The 24,171-nt window shown below is 33.2% G+C and overlaps 1 protein-coding gene across 1 annotated transcript; it reads right to left on the reverse strand.

The window, feature by feature from the left end:
* Positions 1-467: 467 nt before the first annotated feature.
* On the reverse strand, positions 468-12,726 carry LOC102614323 (glutathione reductase, cytosolic). Its single transcript, XM_006493645.4, has 17 exons — positions 12,501-12,726; positions 11,933-12,095; positions 11,208-11,272; positions 9,423-9,492; positions 8,906-8,977; positions 8,001-8,204; positions 6,966-7,039; positions 6,773-6,856; positions 5,948-6,035; positions 5,727-5,808; positions 4,905-4,978; positions 4,365-4,472; positions 4,168-4,232; positions 3,156-3,269; positions 2,346-2,445; positions 1,322-1,375; positions 468-853 (listed from the first exon to the last, which is right to left on the reverse strand). Exons 2-17 carry the CDS (start codon positions 12,074-12,076, stop codon positions 755-757), a joined length of 1,497 nt encoding a protein of 498 aa, XP_006493708.2. The 5' UTR covers positions 12,077-12,095; positions 12,501-12,726; the 3' UTR covers positions 468-754.
* Between the last annotated feature and the right edge of the window lie 11,445 nt (positions 12,727-24,171).

A 24,171-nucleotide genomic window follows, 5' to 3' on the forward strand; every position in this document is an offset into this window, starting at 1 on the left:
TCTTAAGAAGAGACTTGCTGGAGTCAGATGTTACAAATACAATCTCTGAAGACATTGGCAATAAGTGATATCAACCATGCACTTCTCTTCAGTCTGATAAGACAAGTTGATAATTCTTGTGAACAATGAACAGTCGAAGAGGCTTCAAAAGATAAAATAACCGTTTGCATTTCGCAGCAACAAATCGCCATAGGAGTTAGTCATGAAAATGATTATGAAGAGTGATGAACCTCGTTGAAGAATCTTGAAATAGGGAGACCTTATGTGATGGTTTCATCAAAGGATTGGAACTTCGGTAGAAAACAAAAAGTAAAAACATGAGGAATATAATCCTTTAACCATCGAAGGGTAAACCCAAATGAAAATAAAACTGAATAAATAATGCAACAAGCTCATTAGTGTGACTTGTGGAATTCAGGAAAGACCAAACTCGACTACTGGCATCCGCCGAATGATCATGAGAATCAGAAGGACACTATAGATATTATTCAAATAAAAAGATACGAAGATAAGGAATAAAATTACATTGTTGTTTGCACCATCAGAATGAAAACCATTGTACAATATTTTCAAAGATGAAACTTTTATTTAGGTGAAAATAAAAACCACAAAACTGGGCTACTCCTGCTATACCAGCATTTTCCCCCCCTTTTTTCCTGTGTTTGGTAAATGCGAAATACCTATATTCAAGCAAATAATGTTCCAACATAGTATAAATATCAAACCCGCTTCCTCTCTGATATTTGATTGAACCTTACAGATTTGTCTTTGGATTGCTGCTTGCGGCAGCAACACGTCTCGTCACAGACCGCATGGTCACGAATTCCTCAGCAGAGGAAGGATGTATTCCCACCTGTAGAGCCATCATTAATTACTTTAACAGTAACATAGCCACCAATAATAGTACTAAGAGCCCAAAAATTGTTGAAAGTGATATGGACTTGTCATCAGTGAAACGCAACGACTTAAAACCAAAAATTTATCACAAACTGGGATCATTCCATTAGTTTGGGGAAATTCATCCACACTCTTCCTCACAATGCTGACACGATCACATAGTTAACTCATGCACAATATTCATTGAAGTTACTCTATAGGTAACACCATTTTGAGACTCTTTGCATTTCAAAGACACCACTATTTGAATTCCCCACACCATTACTTCAAATCTAACTGGTCACATCATGTCAAAGGTCAAGTCAAAGAACAAATGAGAAAGGTCAAGTCAAAGAACAAATGAGATATATGTTTAGAGCCTATCAAGGAAAATATGCATTATAGGAAGCGATGCAAACATATAAATTATGCCTATCAAGCATACCGTGCTGTCAAATTGTGCCTTCGTAGCTCCACATTTCAGTGCAACAGCAATACCCTGTGAACAGAAACCCCCAATTTGATACCATGATTCAAAAATTAACAACAAATCTTAGACAGGATGATCCTAACAAGCCTCCAAGCCTAAAACCAGGGCAGTTTACCTTGCTCCAAATGGATCTTATAGTAAATCAAGAACTATATCAGATATAATCCAAATTGTTATATGTTTATCTGCAGACATTTATGGATTTGTCAAAAATATCATTTTAATGGCCTCCTCATTTGGCCAAATGTACATTGTTTTGGTGTCATGCATATCAAAAGAATTTTCAACAAACATAATACCATGCCAATTAATCTGATGCATTTAGCAATTTATATATAATCTATTGTATGGAGATTATCTATTTCCGCAGACTAGAAATAGATCAACTGCAATGCGAGAGTGGAAATTGGATTAATCTATGATATTGAAAATTACACTGTAGAACTGGGGTAAGCAAGCTAATCTATTTATATTATATACACTTCCATTCTGAACTCGTCCCGCTTGTAGATCCCCCTCCAATTGTCAAGGATATTTACACCAATAATCCCATTAAGTTAAATGTGGTAAGGTTACCCTCTAATAGAACATTTTCTAGCAAGAATTATGTCGTTGAGTCACAAAATTTCATTGGATCTGCTAATTCAAAGTTTTGAACTTTACCACACCAAGGATTATTGACAAATGACAAACATGTTTGGAATAATTTCAGAACTCTTCTGACAATGTCCGCCAAAATCACTACCATCCTCTTAAAATTCTATGCAAGTAGTAATCATTCGCTCTCCATCAAATTACATAACCAAAAGTACCCTTTTATTTATTACAAGATGACTGTTTATTCTTATTAACTACCAAAATTTATTATAATTAACTATCAAAATGAATCTCATCTCACTATTTAGGGTATTTTAGGAAGCTCAAAATGGAAATTTATGTCCAAGCAATCAACCTAACCAAGTCAAAAGCACGATCATACCTGCAATATCTCAGGTGCTTCTGGCCCACACATTGATGCTCCAAGAACTTTATCCGTCTCGGCATCCACCACTAGCTTCATTACTGTCTTCTCTTGCCGTCTAATAGCAAAATATACAAAAATTAACTTTAGACAGTCAAAGACCAAACATTAATACATAAGAACTGCATGCAGAACTATCTGGCATTCTACAAAACATAAGTAAAAGGTTAAAATCAATTAAAATAATAGCACTAATCAATAGAATTCATAGGGATAAACATACATAAGTTTCCTCAATTTTCTTGCTGGCAACCAATTTACTAAATATAAACAGCATAAGTTTCCTCAATTTCCTTGCTGACAACCAATTTATTAAATAAGTCAAAATAATAAGCGTAACCCCAGTACATTCAAAGACCATAACAGCAGATCCACATGATCAAGGCTATTTTTTACATAAATTTTGAAGGGGTCATCTGTCACTCCTTAACCTGTTGTCTTACTTTTTCACAAGATACGAAGTTGATATTTCCTCATGCAAAGGAAGAATAGATCTTACGAGTTCATAAGCCAGCGACCTCTCAGCTTAACTATTTCTATGGAATGTGCAAGCTGTGTTTATCATAAAACCCAATACCAATATCATTATTGATATCTCAGGGACTCTCTGGAGCCAAAAACAAATGCTGACTAGCAAAGATTTCTCATTCAAGAGGCTTTTAACCCCACTTCTTTGATGCATATTATTCTCTATAGCTTGGCAATTTGATCCATTGTAAGATTTTAATATTAATTTATTGAAATGAGATCTCAATTCACCATACATACCCAGAGATAGTGTTCCTCATGGGATTGAAGCTTGATGTGAAAACAAGGATATCACCCTTTCCTTGCTCTATGGCCTGCTCCTCACTGAGACCCACTACAGAGAGAGGAGGTATGCTGCAATAGGCGAAACCGTCAGTCTCAGAAGAAAAGAAACTAAAAAGAACTTTTTCATTTTCTTAGAGATTTTCAACCCTTGCACTTTCAATTGAAGCAATTTGCCCTGCGCTTTTCTAGTTTAAAATTACACCATTTGTTAAACATCCAGAGGTTAAAAGTGATACAATTAGAGAGAAGAAATCAATACATTGTAAATGTATTGGTATAATCTGAGAGGAGAAGTTAATACATTGAAAATTTGAGAGCTTCACCATACTATAACCACAGGAAAGTACTTCCCTTTTTATAATCCTTTGACTCTCAATTTATATGGAAGGGATATTTGAGATATGAAAGAAAAATCAAAATGAAATTACTTAAAGCAAAAGCGTGAGAGTGTAAAATGACAAAACCACTAAAATGAAACTAATGGCATCCTATTAGATCAAGAAGTCAAAGAGAGGGGATGCTATGAGAGGAGAATGGGGAATTGCCACTTAGGCAATCACTTTGTACAAGCCTGCAATGCACAACAAGAATATTTACCATGTTTTTCTTCATTATTGAATATAAATATATAATGAAAGATAAGCCTTCCTTTGATTGACATGCATCAGAATTTAGTTATGGTTACTAACAGCCTCTCAAGTAGTTGACCAGAAACATTACGTTTTGCTAAAGGCTAAATCTATGGTGCAAAAATCATCTGACAAGCGAAGTGTCTGGAAGAGGGAAAAATGACAAATAGCTTAAGAGTTGAGAGACCATTTGAGTTTGAAACACTTGAGTTTGAAATAAAATTGTGTGATCTAATTAACTTCAATAAAGTTTGGCTAAAGTGATTGTAAGTAGTAAATGTTAGAGAAAGGGAGGGAGAAAAGAGAGAAAAGAAAGAGAAAAAGAAACTAATTGTTACCAAAATACAGCACAGGGTACATCCCTGTAGTCTGGTTTGCAGGGTTGTCCACCAAAAACAGTTTTCTGCAGGAAGTGTAACAATATAATATTTCAGAATGACATACGATAATTAACATGCATGCCAAAAAGAGAGCCCAAATAAAAACTAAAATTTCAAATAATATTAAATTGAAAGAATGCACATGAAAAACGTACTGCAAAGCATGTTCCCTCCATCAAGGCGACAGGGGTAAGATTCATTCGATTAGTTACATCACCAACAGCCCATATACTAGGTACGTTTGTGCGTGAGTTCTCGTCCACCTGCAAGAAAATCAGGGGGGAAGACATCGCTGATATTATGATTCAAATAATTTACCCACTCCTTTTCTTAACAGATCAGCATTGCAACCATTTCATGCAATCTTTGAGTCTTGCACCATATATAGCAATAAACACTATGGATATACTCAGAACAACTATAATTAACAAACCAGCTATTGTCTGTTTTGTGACCTCAAAAGATTTTTTCTTTTTTAAAAAAAAAAATTGCAGTTCCGCATTAGAATTAGTTGTTCACACTGCATGGAGCCAGCTCAGGGCTCAAAACACAGAAAAAGGAACTGCTGGATAAAATTTCAGAGTTAAATAATTCAGAATAACAGATAAACAAACAGATGCATGAGGAAAAATGAATTGGATCAGTCACAAACATTGAATAAAGCAAAAGGAATATCAGAAGAGTAAGGAAGTGACCTTCACAGCTCCTGTTTGATCAACTTCCACACCAACAGCTTTCAAATTCAACCTTTTTGTATTAGGTGCCCTGCCTGTTAAATGCAAAAGTTTACTGATATTTTCTAGAAACAAGTTAAACAAACTTTTTCTTGTTCTTTCCTTTTTTTGATTTTTCTGAAAAGCCACTTTCATGTTTGAGTGAATTTATGTGACAGTACAGGACATACAGATAAAAAGAACATTAATGCAAGGGAGGTCAGCAGCACTCCCCATTTTTGTAAAATTCATAAACTTGAAAATACATGGAACTTCATTTAAAAAGAAAATTTGGGTAATCCAAAAAGGAATGTCCGCATACAGCAATGAAAATTTAACTGGATACTAGGATAACCAATTCAATCACTTTTTTTCATTTTAAGGTAGTACAGACTTTGGCTTACTTCACTGAAAGAACAATAAGCAGAAAGACATGCACACCAAAGATCTAATTTTTGGCCGTCCTAAAAAAGAAATGCTGTTATGCACATAAGGAGATGATACATATATATGTACAAAAGCATGTGAATATGTGTGTATAGGGTGGGAGAGGACTTAGTCAAACATCCGTGAAACAAATGCCATCAGGAAGATGATAATGTTTGTGAGCATGGGCATGTTTCATAAGTAAAGTGAAAGGAGAGAGGACACTTTGCGAATAAAATGAGGAAAAAACCTGACAGATGAATACATGAAGAAAAGGCCAGAATCTTCAAAATGGAAAGGTAATAACAAGCCTACTTTAGAATGAGCATTGAAGAATTGTTCAGATGTATTTCTACTCCTATATGTGAAGGTACTTACCAGTGGCAAAGAGTACAACATCTGCAACAATCTCTTCACCATGATCTGTAATAACTTTTATACTCTCCTCTGACTTAATCAACTGAAGATTAGATATTGCTATCAGCATAAGATCATATTAAATAAATAAAAAGTATAATATTAAGAAGATGATAACAAATGACAAAATCCTTAGAAAAATAAACAGGAGCCTAGTGAATCAAGAGAATTCCAATAAGTACCTCCTTTATGGTAGTCCTCGGGTGCAAATTAATTCCCCTCCCTTCCAGATTTCTGGCAACTACTGCCCGCATTTCATCATCAAACCCTCTGCAGACGACAAAGTAAAGAGTGTTGGAAACAAAAAGTTCAGACAGAATATCCTTATAACAAGAAGGAATGGAAGGGCCAGACTCAGTAAGAAATACTCTCATGATATAGGAAATGAAAAAGCAAGTCTATAACTTCTAATTATCATCCAAAATATAAGATTGGAAAAAAAAAAAAGCTACTGTTTTATTTCAGTAAAAAAAAATTAAAGGAAACAGTTCAGAAAAAGGCAAAGGGAAAGTGCCCGTTGTCAATTGCATACCCATTACATTTATTCACAAGCTAAACAATATGTGGGCTCTCCACTATGAGGCCAAAAAACAAAGAATATTTTGAAACTCAGCTATCAAATAAACACCACCTTACTCTGACATGGTTCACATCTCCATTCATAAGGATTGGTAAGTTTGCAATGCCAGGGGCTAACTACATCAATCAGTGCAAAGATAACTTAACAATTTCACAAAAAGAGGTTACATTTTCTACATGTCCTGATTCATTCAAAATTTTGCCAATAACAAGATATAGTATGATCCAAAGTTCCAACTGGCCAGACCCACTGAATACCAAAGCAAGAAATTAAGATACCACAGTAAATTTTGAATTCATATTTCTGAATAAGAGCATAGTGCACCTTGTAACTAATACTAAAAGACAATCAATCTAAGTTCACTGCTAACTTCTAAGATTGAGGGCCTGGCATCAGAGTGAAAATGAACATAAGCATGAAAAATAACCTTAATGGAAGTTCCTTTCTAAATAATAGATCCACAGTAGAACCCATCCCTCGCCATATGGAAGCAAACTCAACAGCAATGTACCTACATAACATGAGAGGATAATCATCTAAGATTATCAACAGGCCAAGTGAATGCAACTAAAAATTGTAAAAGAAACAGACAAAAACAGACTAAGGGAGAGTAGTCTCACCCTCCACCAAGCACCACAGCACGCTTGGGTAATTCTTCCAAGCTCAATGCCTCGTCAGAGGTTATAGCCAGCTCCTAAAAATTCAAAGGCAAAGGATGAATGAATGAAGAGAGGAAAAAAGAGTCTGCAATGCCAATATCTAAGTCATTAAGCAATAAATAGTTTTGTCTGGATCATAGAATTAAATTGAATATTTCAAACAGAAGTCACAACTAAGGAACAATGAATAAAAAAAAATGATCTGCTACCCATCAAACTAGAAAGATTTTCACAAGTGCAGAAAATGATGCAAAAAATATGGGAAAAAAACAATATGACTTAGATCAGATTGAGATAACCGGAAACTGAAGCTGACTGAACAGAATAATATGTTAAAAGAGAGAGAGACAGAAAGAAACGTAGTTTCACTCTTAGCTCACCTACAGTAGTTCTTGTGGGCCTGTTGCTAGAACTAAGATTTACAAATTTTCCTTTATGCACCAGCTTAGCTGAAATCATTCAGCTACTGATATCTAAATTTAAAGTAAGTTGCTGACTGAAGAGAAAAAATTTCTGGCCACTAGCACACACAGTTACATGACCGCATTACTACAGTACAAGTGTAGCATAGCTTGCCAGAAATTCCTCACATGAATCATCCAGTATGACCAGAACAAGGTTTGATAATATAGATATGAGTGATTCAGTGTACACACATAATTCATCCAATTTCCTTCAACAACTTGTGTACAGATGCTTCCTCCAAAAATACTTCAGAAGAACAAACGTTAAGCCTGACTTCTGATGGTGCAAAAATGCAATTTCATAGAACAAACTGAACTGGTTTCTATATATCAGAAAATTCCAAAGCTTATAGCTTTTATTTATTCGCGACAGAGGCAATAGATCCTTAATGACATCGCAAAAACTAACATATACACTGATAATAATCACTTCGCATTTTAAACCTACTTGTAATACGTGAAAAAGCAGCCAGCATGAATATTGTGATGAATTAATTTTCAATCATGCGATATCTGAAAACCAAAAGATTACCTGGCCAGGAATAGGAGCACGTTGAGCCCTACTTCCAGTTGCGATCAATATGTGCTTTGCTGAGTAACTTAACTTAGTGCCATCTAGTTGTGTGACCTCAACTTCATTTGGACCAACTATCTTTCCCTCCCCTTCATATAATTTTACCCCAGCATTAGATAATAATCGCTTGTAAATTCCATTTAGTCTGAGTATTTCATCTGTCTGCAATTTCAAAAAATAAGAAAAATTAGCAATCAAAACATACAAAAACGAAGAGTAATTCTACATCCATGTGTTAATCTGACTTATTAAAAAAAAAAGTAAAAATTAACCAAAAAAATTCTTAAAGTAGAGGTAGGGAAAAAAATGCGAGCTAAAATAAAGTATAAAATAGGCAGTTTTGTAAGAGAAACTTTCTGACTAACACTAATATGACTCATTTACCCCAAACATAATAGCTGAACCATAAATGAACTGAAAAAAAAGGAACAACTACATTCTGTAAACTTAATGCCAATCCATTCCTCAAAACCCATGAGATGTACATTCTTGTAGCATAAGGGGGGGGAGGGGGGGGAGGGGGGGGTGTGTGTAAAAAAAAAAGTTTGTCTTTTTTTTTTTTTTTCTCAGAAGAACTGAATCAAAGAAACCACAAAAGAACAAAAATTAAAACAGAAAGGCCTTCATCACATTCATTTACTCTTGCGTAATCCATATAAAATTTATACAAACCTATTTTATCCAAATATAAATCAACTGAAAGCTGCACTTAATTTCTAACATCAACACAGATGTTGTCAATTTCATTTGATTCTCCAAACTTGTTGCTAAACAAATAACATTATTGGGCAAATAAACATGAGTAATGGAAGACTATGACACCACAAATACAAAGGTTTTTGAACAAATAAATGAATCCAAACCTTCTTTTGCAGAAGTTTTTTCCAGTCGAAGTCAATTTTCTCATGTACCTCCCATCCATAACTCCTTGCATCCTAAAACACAAGCAGCAGAATCATCAAATCACTTTAAAATCAACATATAAAAGGGGGGAAAAAAAGAATTTCTTAAAACATAATACAAAAATTTAGCAACTACCAAAAACCAAAATTTGATGACCCAATTGAATGCATAAGTAAATTTCATATCCATTTCATGAAAATATTAAATAAACTCTCCTATTATGTGATTATCCAGTGTTAAAACATAAATATATATCTTAAAACATATCTTTAGGCGCAGATGATCACATCTACTAAAGGTCCATATAAAGATGAATCTTTTTCCACTGGAGAGCCCAAAAATAAAACAAAAAAGCAGGATGGTGAAAGACTTTTAGTTGCTGCTATCAAGAAAGAACTTCAGTTTCAGCTATGCAATCCCTAAAACCCCAGCAAAGTTTACCATCTAATCCTTATGTGAAATACAATCTCATCTCACCTCAAGTTCACCTCCAAATGATGCTCCATAGACCAATATCTTTTTGGGTACACAACCACGAATGACACAGCTGAAAAATAAGAAGTTGAGAGATATCATGATCATTAGCACTTTACTTCTATAGGTTAATTAATTTTCAGTCACTATTATTACCCGTTAATACTCAACAAACAATCAATCACATTTCAAACATCTAATAGATAAACATTGCTTTTGAGCAACAAGTCAAACAAATCATTATTCACCTAAAGACAGCAGCACCATATCTAAAAGAATTATATCCACAAATAAATTTTCCTAATTTAACACAATTAAGCTTCTTCACTGCTAACAACAGAGACCAGCAAGCAGCCCTAAATAAAAGACCCCACATGATATTCTCCCATTATTATTATTATTATTTTTTGGGGGGGTTCCATACTCAATTGAACGAAACATTTATATTGACTAATGCTCACGTTCATGCCAGGAACCACATCTCGTTAATGTTTGAAAACATCTAGCTCATTCATAACTTACCACAACTCTAGTTACTTTCAGAAATTACAAGTAATATTTGTTCATATATTGTCATTACACGGGACAGTCAAAGTTACTGATGCTCAATCTCTTTACCCATTTCATTTTGCAGGTCATTCTATGAAAAACTGAAAAAAAAAAAAAAAAAAATGATTCAGAGTCAATAGCAACATACATTAATTTATCTAGCTATAAAATTTCAACTGCATCTCATTGTCAACCTCATCTTAGAATTTTTCTCCCCCCAAACATGTAACTCATTTTTTTTTTTATCAGCATCCCATCGCAGTCAAAATGAATATAAAAATCAGTACCTGCACCCACTATTTACCACTTGAAAGGTGTCTCTCAATTAATTCAATTAAAGTGCACCAAATCACTTTCTTTTGGGTGAAGGAGGGAGCCACCTAATTCTTGGTTCAGCATTTACTAATACAACATGAAAAGGCTAATGGTCACAAGATGATGACACCAAAAGAACACCTAAAATTCGTCACTAAGACACTTGCTAAATCTCTCAATGTACCATGAGGGAGAACAATCAGAAATTTCCTCCAAAAACAAGTATAGATAGAAACTGTCCTTTTTATATTTGATCAGACTGAAAGTGATCATACACGACCCCCAAAGCCTCTCAATCCATGAGACAACAATCAGAAATTACATTTGCAACAAGTAAAAACAGAAACTCCCATTTTCCAACTTGATTAGACTTATGCTAAAGATCACAAGCCTGAGCAAGAGCCCCTTTATTTAGCACATAGTCCAGCTCTACGATTTAGATTGTACTTTATTAAAAAGCCCCACTTCCTATTATGAGGCGTCCAACTACATAAAAGACCCACGGTGATTTGAAGTAAATGATAAGGATTTCTGACAACCAGTACAACATGATCTTGTTCATTGCTTTAGCATCCAACTAAGACGTAATGAGATATTTCGAAATGTCCGATAATCTAATTCATCGCTAACAGAAGGTTGGCCATCTTGATTTTAAAAATTACTGCAAAGAGCATCTGAGTGGTTTATCATCCAACTAATGGTAAAAACTATATTGCAGATTATACCATATCCCACTAGCTCATCAGTTACCGAGAGAACTTCAGCCATATTGTTAAGTAGGTACCGCAAAGTATAAATGGAAATAAATTAAGTAAAGAAATATAAAATGAAAACATAGAAATTGAGATGTGATTTGAAGAACAAATATTATGATGGCAAGTGAGCTACTGAAAAGGACAGTAAAGCAATAGTCTATCAACTTACGTTCCACCAACTCCCCCAATTACTTCAGAGCTGATTGGATGAAAAGGAAGCTCGCATATCCCAACCTTGAAAGATGAAATTCAAAAAAGGTCAGCCAATAATTAACCATAATGAACTTTATTTAAATAATACTAAGAATTATGACGAATCAAAAGACCAAATGGGGACATGCACAATCCATTTCATAATGAAACTATCAGTTCAAAATAATTTAGTGCATTACTATTATGAATGCAAGTGTATACATACAAGAAATCAAGTCAATGAGAAGGGAAAAAGCATTTCCAAGAAGGTAAAGTAGAGTTGATCTTCCAGAGACCAACTGAAATCGAATTTGGCAAAACAAATCATTTGAAATCAGCTTTACCAATGGAATAAAGTAAGACATTGCAATAACTGGACCGAGGGAAAAAAAAAAAAAGTTTTCCTTAAGTTGAGTGCAACAAAACTCGCCAATCTGATTCTCTTCTTCTGACGAGTAAACATAACTTAGACCACAACTAGGTGGAATCTACTCAAATTGTAACGTAACGTTGTAACTCTTACCATATATCAGCATAATTTAAATTCTCATATATGCAGGAATCTAGACATTCTTCATAATACTAATTGAAGAGATTTCTAAAACAAAACAAATAGCACAAGTGTGTCTTCTTTTCTATCCATGTCCACAAATAACAACAAATATTTACTTTCACTGATTTAAATCTCATAACAACATATACCTTGGCTCCAAAATTAGCTGAAAATCGAGCAGCACGAACACCACCACTTCCAGCTCCAATAACAAACAAGTCGAAGTCAAAATGAGTTTGTTCTTCTTGATTGGGCTGGCTCAGCTCGCCATCGTTAAGCATCTTCCTTGCCATCGCTCTTTAATCAATTCAACTGAAGCCACACAAACAAACAAATTACAACCTAAATAAAACTATCAATAAACAAAAAGAGGAAAAAAAAAAGAGCAGCTAAGGGTAACATTGTGTCTGGATAATCAGAAAATGAAAATCACTTCATTATCATTAAACCGAACAAATTAAAAAAAAAAAAAAACCCCACATATTTTTAAAATCTGTTTGGTTTAACGAGAAAGCGGAAGAAAACGATAGAAAGAGAAATAAAACGTTAATGTTGATTTCGTTGCCTGTGATTGAATAATAGTAGTCTAAATTAGCCTCAGTGAAGTGGACGAAAGCCGAAGTTTATGATCTTAATGATTAATTCGGTTAATTTATTAATAATTTTCCTACGGTTTTTCTCGGGAAACAAACAGAAAAAATAAGGAAGAGATCGTACCTAAGAGATGAGTTAAGGAATTGAAAGAAAAAGCAGAGGCTGCTGCAGCAATGACAAATGACTATGCTGTCGTAATTGATTAAATAAAAACGAACGAAAATAATTTATTTATGAATGGAAAAACAAGAATGCGATCGCCGAAGAGCCACGAAAGTGGATTATAAAATTACTAATAATGATATAATAATATTAATAATTGTAATAAATTTAGATTCCCGACTTAATTAATATTTTAAATAGATTTGTAATTTTTGTTATGGTAATGAGAGACTAGATAGAGTGAGCAAATCGAAGAAGGAAGTGATTCAAAATGAGTAAATTTACGGATATAGCCAAAAAACTTGTCTAATTTACAATAATAGCCCAATCAATTTCCCTGTTTTTGGAGGTTATTGCCGGGTGTATTTCAGTTTCTACTTTGTCGGTTTCATGGGTTAATATTATTTGTTCTGAATGTGTTTTATATAATAAAATGTTGATTTGTTTGCGTATATGTGGGCACGCGTTTGTATTAAAATATATATATATATATATATATATATATATATATGGGAAATAATCACCGCACCATTTCTTTTTTGCCTTATTTTCATCCAACCATTAAAAAATTCTAACATGCTCTCTGCATCACCTTTTTTTTTAATTTGTATCAATTAGTCACTTTTTAACTAACACCGTTAAATAATTTAAATAAAATGATAATTTTACCCCTAAATAAATTAAAAAATTATTTTATTTTACAAAAACTTTGAAAAATAAGAAAATTATAATTATAAAAATACTCCTAAATTTAATAAAAAAAATAAATCTAAAAATTAGAATTTTTATTTTTAATAAAAATCTAAATAAAAATTATAATTATAAAAATAATTACAAAATTTTGGGATTTAATAAAAATCCCCTGAATTATTAAAATTTTGAGATTTGTTTTTTAATAAATAAATTCAGTTATTTTAATAAAAATTTACAAAATTATAATTTTTAATAAATAAATTCAGTCATTTTTATTAAAAATTTGAAAATTAAAATTTTTTAATAAAAATAATTATTAAAATTTTACAAAATCTAAATTAAATAAAAATTGTCATTTAATTTATTTAGGTGTAAAATTATCATTTCATTTAAATTATTTAACGGTGTTAGTTAAAAAGTGGCTAGTTGATACAAATTCAAAACAAAAGGTGGTGCAGATAACATGTTAGAATTTTTTAGTAGTTCGATGAACATAAGGCAAAAAAGAGGTGGTGCAGTGATAATTTCCCTATATATATATATATATATGTATGTATGTATCTTGGTAAATAAAACACTTTGTCGGAATAAACAAAACAAAACCTATCAAAAATTAATTTGTTATGGTATTTAAGGTTGATTCACGATTTTATAGATGAAACTCAAAAATTTAGGTGAGGTCGGGAAACTAAAAGCAACCATCTATCATCGATAAAATTTTAGGTTTCGCCTATGCATATTAAGTAATTCTCTAATTAGATTTTAGTATTATTGTTATTATATTAGACTTCGTAAAATCAATTTTTGTAAAAATTTATTTTTGAGGATTATGGGGACTGGGGAGGGTAGGGCATTTTATGTTTAGAAAATTGTCATGGTTGAAGTGTTTGTGCATATAAGGGTGTATCATGTAATTTGTATGATTTTGCTACTCATTGCAAGGTATTCAAGTAAGACAAGCTTCTGCCACTCAGTCTTTAGCTGAATGTGAGAGCATACGGTTCAAGTCCTTAGGTAACATTCTCCCTCAATTAATCATGATTGAATGAAAGTCAGCTGCAGTCTTTCTCTCTTGCGAAATGCAAGTGTAGCATACAACCCTTGGATAACGTATGTAAATTGTAGTCCAATAAGTAATTGTTTGTTGAAATAACAGTAGCAGTTATACTATACATAATTGTTTGCTAAAATAGCAATTGTAAATATCTGATGTAATATTAGTTGTTTGATTGTATTATTAGTATAAAAAAAAAAAAAGATAAACTTCCAACTGCAACATCGTTCCATAAATATCATTCACGAAGATCTCATAGATGATAATCAAGGGCAAGCTCAGGAATTTTTTGTATACTTGGGCTGAATTAATTTTTTTTTAAGAATGAAATTTATTTTAAAGACAAACAAACCTTAAAAAAAATATTGTTTATACATAAGTCAAAAAAGTAATTCAAATGCAATTAGAAACTATCGAATTTGTGCCTTACGATGCTACAAAGCCGTAGGTTTCCTATCTTCACGAGTTCATAATTTATGAAGAGAGAGAACATAAAAATTCTAAAATAAAATGGAATGTGGAAGAAGGAATTGAGGAAAATGATGATAGGAGCTGTTTAAAAATTAAAACAATGATGAAGTGGTAGTTTTGGAAACTGCAGTGGGAATTTAGTAAAATTATAACAGCAGCAGATATGTATATACTGTGGATGTAATGTTGCAAAATTGAAACACTGGCAGTTTTGTAAATAAAACGAAATTTTTCCCCAAAATTTGGCTGGATAAAGCCATCTTTCGCCTATAAAGAGCTTCGCCGATCGCCACCAATGACATCGCCTATAAAAGAACTTCGCCGAAGCCACTAATGACAATGACAACACTCGTAGGATGTTTTTGGAAGTTAGAATTGAATTGCATTAATTTTTAAGATTAGATTAGGTTAGATTGGATTATATATGTAATATTATCTTTTATTTGATATAATATTGGACAGGCTTATACTAATTTAATTTAATAAAGTTAAATAACTATTTAAGTAATGTAATATTTTTAAATTATATTGATAATTATTGACTTTAATATTTAATATTCAATGCTACTCTAAAGAGACAGTTAATTATTTTTTATGTTTAATATTCAATACTACTTTAAATAAATTAATGAATAAATTTTGATATTCTATATAAAATAAAATTACATGTTAAAATTTTATGAAATTAATTTCTATGTTTAATTTTTATTAAAATATTAGGTTAAATGAAAAATAAAAGAGTGATAAAGAGGATACAAATTCTTCATTTAATTTTATCCCACCTAAACCCATACAAATTTGAGGACAAATAATCCCAATTGTTTTGGGCTAAATTTTAGTTTATCCTATTAGTTCACGACAACCAAACATACATTGGGATTAGACTATTTTATTAATCTCAAAATCTAATCCAATCCCACAATTTAACCAAGCTCCTAAACATAACCCTAAGGACTAGAGGCGGATCCACTTCAAGCATTGGGGGGCTTGAAGAAAATAATTTTGAAAAATTTTAAAAAAATATTTGAGTTACCAATTAGCTTTCTTTAAATTTATTAAAGTAGTCCAGTTAAATTTACAAAAATAGTCTCATAATCTCATAAACTAAAATATTTAAACTTTAACTTTGAGAATTATACAAACTAATACTTTAATTAAAAATAAAATAAAAGCCTGCAATAGCTATACAGGTGGTTTGGCTATTATTTAATTTAGCTTCCTTGAAATATATTATAATAACCTCTATAAACTCATTAACACATAAAATTTTAGTTTTCAAATGTTATCACTATATAATTTAGGATTTAGCTACTGATAAATCATAATTTTGAATCCGTCGTGGTAAAGACAATACTTGCAATCTTGTATAGAAACCTATAATGATCATTTCCAAGATAACAAGGATCCAATCGGCAATAACTATGAGGATAAAAATCCTACAAAATCATATTGTTCGGTAAACATTTGTTACTTTGATTACGAAGGAAAGTTAATTTTATTTCACACTTGTATAATGAAAAACCTAAAATATCATTATTACTTCTGTGAAAATTATAATTCAAAAGTTATATTTACTATACATTACTAATTTTTATTTTACAACTAAAATTTCTATTTTAATTTTTTTTTTTACAAAAACTTATTACCAACCAATGGCTTACTCTATACTTTTAGTAATTTAAATAAATCCAGTAAATTAATAAAAGAGATCCATCAAATATGAAAGCACACTTTGGTCTTTGGAGCTGAAGAACCATTTTTTTCTAAAATATTTTTTATTATTATTTATTTTTATAAAAATAAGGAGTGAGTAAAGATCAAATTAATTTTTTTTTTAAACAAATAAGTAAATATGGCCAATCCGTAAATTTACGATCAAAATGGGGATGAGATGGGAAAGCAAATTTTGGAATCTGGACCAACGGATTTGAAATGTTTGAACATTGAATGAATGGGGTGTCTATTTCTGACTCTGACACATCCACAATCAGGTCAAGGTCTTTAAAATTATAACTGTAATTTAATTATTATTTTTTTTCTAAAAACGTGTAGAAAAATATTATTATTTTTTTCTTTTGAAATATTGTTCTAACAAACTATTTTAATCTTCCAAAAAAATAGAAAGATATTTTTTAATTAATTTTCATTTTTTTAATTGGAGTATGGGGCACAGAATCGAAAGCCACACGTGATAGACCATACAGTTCTTAATTTTCTACGGGGAACGATAATTCTGTCCTCTATTTTTCTGTTATTTATTTATTTTCTATTATTTGTTCAAAGCTTCAAACATAAAATCTTAAACTGAGAAAGCAGAATTAGAGAAATTGATCTTCAACATTTTGACCAAATCCACCGTCCACAACCCAACTGACATTTTCAGACAGTGCCTGTAGTATAATATTACTAGTGTGCCCGCCATGCACATCAAACTTTTATTGAATTAGTTTCATAAGATCAAATCGAACAATTAGATTGAATAATTCTAAAAGGTTTTAAGTAAATTGGATACTGTTAAAACCAAAAGCTTAGGGGGAAGCATATTAATAGTTATTAATATGCTTCCAACACTTTTGCACGCATTTATTATTCATTTGAAGAATTTACGAGGGTAGTTAAAATCAGCGGCCAAAATGTTTGAAAGGATTAGATGACTTGTGCTTTATTATAGGTGCAATAGTGCAAGTTTTCTGTCTTTAAACAGAAGGCATTTCATTGCTTTCTAAGCATCCCAAATTCGAGTGAGTAATTTAAGTGAAGAATTGCTTTTAGAGTAAGTAATTGGGAGATTTTTTCTCTCAGTGTATATGGGAGTACTGAGTATATTTAGATTTTGAAAAAAATATATATATTCAAATATTATATTATATTAATTACTAGTAAAATAATTATTTTCTCGTGCTTTCGTGAGTTTAGTCATTGTTGCCGAAACAAGCTTAAATTCTTGGTGTCTTTTTTAAAAAAAAAAAAAAATTGGTATACTTAATTTTGCAGTCCGCACATGACAAGTAGTATCAAAGCAATCGGTTTAAACTTGAGATTATTTGTAGCTTGTGCAATGATGTGGTTTTGTACATGTTTAAGGTAGTATTTACTTATCGGTTTAGAGTGAGAATCTTAAGAAATAGGAATCCGGAGAATGCGAGTGTAAATTAGGAGTGACAATACAGTGTTTACTTGCACTGGAATAGGAATATGGAATAAGAATTAAAATCTCATTTGTGTGTTTATTTTGTCCTGGATTGAAAGTGAATTGTTTCAAATACAGTTTTACCCTATTTAAAGAATTATAGTTTGTAATTACAAAATGAGTTAAAAAAATTTGTAAAATAAAGTATGTATTTGAGGTAGCGTTTATATTTTAGATTGAAATGAAAATTCTGAGGAGTGGAAATCTTGAAATTGAGAGTGTGGATGGGAGTGACAATAGATTATTTACTTGCACTAAAATAACAGTATGAAATCAGAATCAGAATCCAATTTATATGTTTACTTTTCTTAAATTATGAGTAAATTGTTTCAAATTAAAATCTTATCCCTTTTTTTAAAGAATTATAGTTTTTTATTACAAAGTTAATAAAAAATATATATGAAAGATAAAATATGTATTTTATTATATTTGTAAATTAATAATAATTATTAATATTCTTAGTTATGTAAATCACAATTTTTTATTAATTTTAATTATGTAAATTAAAAATTAATGATAACAACAACACAAATAAAACATTATTGTTAATAGCATAGTACATAATTAATATTTCCTTAAAATAAACTATTTATTATTATTAATTTTAAATAAATATAATACTATTATTTTCAAATAAAAATAATATTATTATTTTTAAGTAATTATAACTCAAAATCAATGTAAAATTATTATTTTTGACTAAATATAATAATATTATATTTAAAATAAGTTTAATATTATTTAAATAAATATGATATTATTACATTAAATTTAATAAGATAAGGGTAAAAAATTAAGAAATGAGAGTAGATTTTCACCCACTCCTCCCTTAAAATATGTAAGTAAACACTAGAGTGGGAGGAATCTATACTACTCACTCCAACTCTAATAAATAAATATAGCATGAGTTACTTAAATCTTATATCATAACCCTTCTTATGAAGTTAATTGTCCAAAAGAAAAACCAAATTAACAAATAACTTGCTTAACACAATGAACCAATCTTTATATTGGAACAACAATCGTGCGCAAGATTATTGTATTGTAGACATCATCTAATTTGCTTCCACAGACACTTTTCTATTCCTAGCTTCTTCCCTATGGCGTTCTAGAGAGATTCATCTTTCAATCTTCACAAAATTAAATAAATAAAAGAGCAAATGTGTTTGTTTTATTTTAAAAATCGGAATGAACGAAATTTTCATTTGGTGATTTGGTACTAGAATTTGTGTGCATAAGTATTTATATAACTTTGTCTTGTCTCTATGGCAAGTGGTGTAGGTCTTGTCTCTATGGCAAGTTTTTATTAATTACCTCTAGAGTATAGTCTTAATTTTCTGTTGTCTATTTTGGCTTTTATCTTCTCAATTCTATGGCTGGTTCAAGTAGTAGTTCAGAGTTAGATATGAATAATGATTATGCCCGACTAGCAATTGAAGAGGAGGAGGATGGTGGGCTAATCGTTGCTAGTGATGAGGCTATGGAAAATGGAGGAAATCAGACTTGATTCTCGCTATTGTCTAGTGGGAAGATTTTTGACAGAAAAGGTGATCAATTTCGGTGCAATGAAGAACACAATGGCATCCTTATAGCACCCTGGTAAGGGAGTTTGCATTAAGGAATTGTCTCATATGCTCTTCCTTTTCCAATTTTTCCATGAAATCGATATCAAAAGGGTGTTAGAATCTGGTCCTTGGACGTTTGATCAACACATTCTTATTGTTCGAAGACTCGGAGAGGATGAACAACCTCATAATGTACCTTTATTTCATACATCATTCTGGGTCCAAGTTTACAATCTACCTATTGGCTTTCAGTCAGAGAAAGTGCTGTAGAGTATTGGCAGCTACATCATATCCTTTCTGGAATCATATGTCAACAACCTTACTGGAATTCGGAGGAATTATATGTGCCTCAAGGTATCAATTGATGTAAGACACCCCCTTAAACGTCGAATGCGCATTAAGAAAGCAGGAGGAAAATGGTTTTGGGTGGACTTCAAGTATGAAAGACTGCACATCTTTTGCCACATTTGCGTTCTCCTTGGGCACACTAAGAGGACTTGCCCAACGCTCTATGAAAGTGCAGAACCTGTGGCTAAATCATATGGTTAGTGGATGAGGGCTCCAAATCGAAAAAACTCTATGAATTCTGGTGATCGGTGGCTAAGATCAGCACCACTAGGGAAAGAAGACCAGAGTTTTGGAAACTACACCAAATCTGCCGAAGTTATAGCAGTTGACTTCGATGGTGCCACAAAATCTGTAATTGATGGAAGTAATAATCATGGAATGGCAACTAATGGTGGGATTGTGCTCAATAAGGAAATGCAAATCATATTGACACCATGTACTTAATCGTGTAATATTGGAAAAGCTACGAAGGAAGGTGCTATGGTCACGACCATTTCAAAGGAAACTGAATCTGAATTTAACTCAGGCTTAATAGTAACGGACGCTAAAATGAAGAGAGCAGCATTTGGGCCACATGATAAGTTAAGACTTGATGTTTCAAACATTTCAAATTTGGTGGAAGTGATAGGGGATTTAAAAAACGAACTAGCGGTGGGACCTGTACACCAGGCCCACCGAGAGCAATGAGTTGTCTAAGTTGGAACTATTGTGGGCTAGGCCACCAACGGACAGTTCAAGTTCTGATGGATTTGGGCAAGAGCAAAAATCCTAGTTTTATTTTCTTAATGAAAACTTTGTATTGTAGAGACAAGCTAGAAGCCATTAAGGTTAAATTGGGCTATGAGGGATTATTTGTGGTAGATAAAGTGGGCCGGAGTGGTGGGCTTGCATTCTTTTGGAAGTCTAAATACAAAGTTAATTTACTAAAATATGGGAGAAATTTCATTAACATTGCAATTGAGGAGTTAGGTTTGGGGAAATGGCGTGCCACTAGTTTTTATGGCTTCCCTGAATCATACCGACGTCGGGATTTATGGAACTTGCTTCGATCACTTGCTTCCTTCTCAAAGTTGTCATAGGTTTGTTTAAGGGATTTTAATAATCTCTTAGAATCGAGTGAGAAACGTGGAAATCGAGCGCACCTAACCTAGAAGCTTCATGGTTTCCAAGACGCTGTGGCTAATTCAGAGTTAGTGGATTTAGATATGGAAGGGTACGAATTCACGTGGGAAAGGTTTCAAGGCACTACAGATTGGGTGGAGGAGTGTTTGGATAGAGCTTTAGCGACTGCAACTTGGATTCGACTTTTCCCCAAAGCTAGAGTTGTTTGCCTTGAAGCATCATGTTCCGACCACCTTCCAATTCTTTTAGAGCCAGTTCCTTTGGCTCTTAATTCCAAATTGCAACAATTTTGTTTTGAGAATATGTGGCTTCGTGAACCCGATTGTAAAGAGACTGTTAAGGCTAACTGGAACGATACAGGGGGCTATTTAATTCAAGATAAAATCTCTGCTTGTGGTAATGAATTGAGGCGTTGGGGAGACCACCTCACTCGTGACTTTAAAGGTCGCATTTTCAAGTGCAAGAAGAGAATGAGCCTATTACGAGGACGACGCGACCAAGCTAGTTTGGAGGAGTTTACAGAGGTTCGGAACCAATATAACGAGTTGCTACATAACCGCGGGGTATTTTGGAAACAAAGGTCCAAGTCACTTTGGTTGAAAGAGGGTGACCTGAACTCCCGATATTTTCATGCTCAGGCCTCAACGAGGAAGCAACAGAACAAAATAAGCAAGCTTCGGGATGACAAGGGCCAGTGGTGTACTCATCCGGACAAAGTTAATGATTTAATTAGGGAGTACTTCACACATTTATTTTCTTCTGGTTGTAGTGTGTATGATGAAGTTCTGGATTGTGTCAATGTCCAAATTAATGCTGAAAAGAACCAGACCCTCATGGAGCCTTTCACAGCTGCAGATGTTTGTGACGCCATCTTTAGTATGCATCCTGATAAATCACCGGGTTCTGATGGTATGAATCCTACTTTTTATAAAAAAATTTGGCATATTGTTGGTAATGATATATCTACAGCTTGCTTGGACTGTATTTCTGATCGTGCATTCCCTACTACTTTAAATGATACATCCATTGTGTTGATACTTAAAAAGGCACAGCCTGAACGGTTGGACGATGTGAGACCAATAGCATTGTACAATGTCCTATACAAAATTATTGCAAAAATGTTGGCTAATCGTATGAAGGTAGTTATGGGATCTGCTGTTTCTGAAGTTCAAAGTGCCTTTGTACCTAGTCGAGCAATAACAGATAATATCCTAATTTCGGCAGAAATTCTGCATTATCTAAAACGGAAGAGACAAGGTAAGGAGTGGGTAGCAGCTCTCAAGATTGATATGTCTAAAGCATATGACCGGATTGAATGGGGATTTCTTAAAGCAATTATGCTTAGAATGGGTTTTGCTGCTGATTGGGTGGACTTAATAATGTTGTGTGTTACTACTGTTAATTACAAGGTTATCCGTGAAGGTATAGAAGTGGGACCTATCGTGCCTAGCCGTGGACTTCGTCAGGGCGACCCTTTATCGCCGTACCTTTTTATCATTTGCGCAGAAGGGCTAAACTTGCTGATCTATCATTATGAACAGGCAGGACTATTACATAGTGTTATAGTGGTTAGGGGAGCACCTTCTATTACACACCTTTTTTTCGCTGATGATTGCTTCATATTCTTCAAAGCTGCTGACAAGGAGGCTTGCTTAGTGAAGAATATTTTGGCTATGTATGGGTCCACTTCGGGCCAGATAGCTAATTACAACAAATCCTCAATATCTTTCAGTGCCAACACCAAGGAGGAAGCTATCAGACATGTGTGTGGGATTCTTGGAGTTGAAGTTATAGAAGGCCATGGTTTCTATCTCGGTTTACCATCTTGTATTGGCAGGCACAAAGCTGCAATTTTCATATATATTTGAGACAAGGTGTGGAAGCGTCTTCAGGGGTGGAACCAAAAGGTACTTTCTAGAGCCGGAAAGGAGATTTTATTGAAGACAATAGCACGGGCAATGCCAAACTTTGCTATGAATGTTTATCTCTTGCCCCTTGAGTTGTGTAGCGACCTCGAAAAAATGATGAACTCGTTTTGGTGGGGTACTCGAGGTAATAGCAGTGAGGGCATCAACTGGTTGAGATGTGATAGATTATATAGACCAAAAGCATATAGGGGACTTGGCTTCAAACAACTCCATAATTTTATATAGCAATGCTAGGCAAACAAGGATGGCGATTACTATCTAATCCCCAGACTCTTGTAAGTAAAATTTTAAAAGCTCGCTATTCTCCTAAATCTTCCTTTGTTGAGGCTTCATTAGGCAGCAACCCAAGCTACGCTTGGAGATCGATCATGGCTGCTCAAAAAGTTATTATTCAGGGCAGTCGGATCCAAGTTGGGGGGGATGGGGGACAACACACTACTATTAGTAATGCTCCTTGGCTCCCTGATAAGGAGAATGGACTTGTTACGACAGAATTGACAGAAGACGTTGCTACAGCCCCTGTAAGTGGCCTTATGATACCGAACCAACGACGTTGGGATTATGATGTGATAATGGACATATTTAACAGAAGGGACTTTGAGCTTATCCTTCATATCCCTCTTAGCTCACGACGTGCTAGTGATAAGTGGTATTGGCTTACTGATCTGAAGGGGATATACTCAGTTCGCAGCTGTTACAAGCTGCTAGACTCTATCAATGAGCCTCCTGACAGCTGTATTTGGCCCAAAATCTGGAAACTAGCAGTTCCTGCAAAGGTCAAGAATTTTATTTGGCATGTTGCAACGAATGTTGTTCCTACTGTTGATAATCTCATTCAACGACGTGTAGAGGTAAACTTCATATGTCTTATATGTAATGCATCAAACGAATTACTTTTGCATATTTTAATAGAATGCCCTTTTGCTAAAACATGTTGGCTGTTATTACTGGTTGGGTTTGTGGGTGCCTGGGTGGCTACACGAATTTTGGTTCTTGGTTGGAGAATTTATTTACTCGTTGTAGCAATGCTAACTGTAATCTTGCGGCCATGATCTGTTGGAGTCTTTGGATTAATCGAAATGGCAAGGTTTGGAGGAATAAATATGGCAGGGTATCTAACATCCTTAATATGGCAGGCCAGCAACTATTCCAGTGGCAGCAAGCTAAGAAAAACACATTCCTTTATATATGAACCTACTGCTTTAAATCATGGTTCAATGTACTGGGAGAGACCTCAGGAGGGTTGGTTTAAATGTAATGT

This window comes from Citrus sinensis, chromosome 9 (genome assembly GCF_022201045.2).
Source record: "Citrus sinensis cultivar Valencia sweet orange chromosome 9, DVS_A1.0, whole genome shotgun sequence".
NCBI lineage: Eukaryota > Viridiplantae > Streptophyta > Magnoliopsida > Sapindales > Rutaceae > Citrus > Citrus sinensis.

Excerpts from the sequence above, each read along its gene's own strand:
- LOC102614323 (XM_006493645.4), bottom strand. The coding sequence starts at position 12,076 with ATGGCAAGGAAGATGCTTAACGATGGCGAGCTGAGCCAGCCCAATCAA. Across the intron at positions 11,273-11,932 it reads CAGCTAATTTTGGAGCCAAG|GTTGGGATATGCGAGCTTCC; the intron begins GTATATGTTGTT and ends TCATCTTTCAAG. Across the intron at positions 854-1,321 it reads AGGCACAATTTGACAGCACG|GTGGGAATACATCCTTCCTC; the intron begins GTATGCTTGATA and ends ATGGCTCTACAG.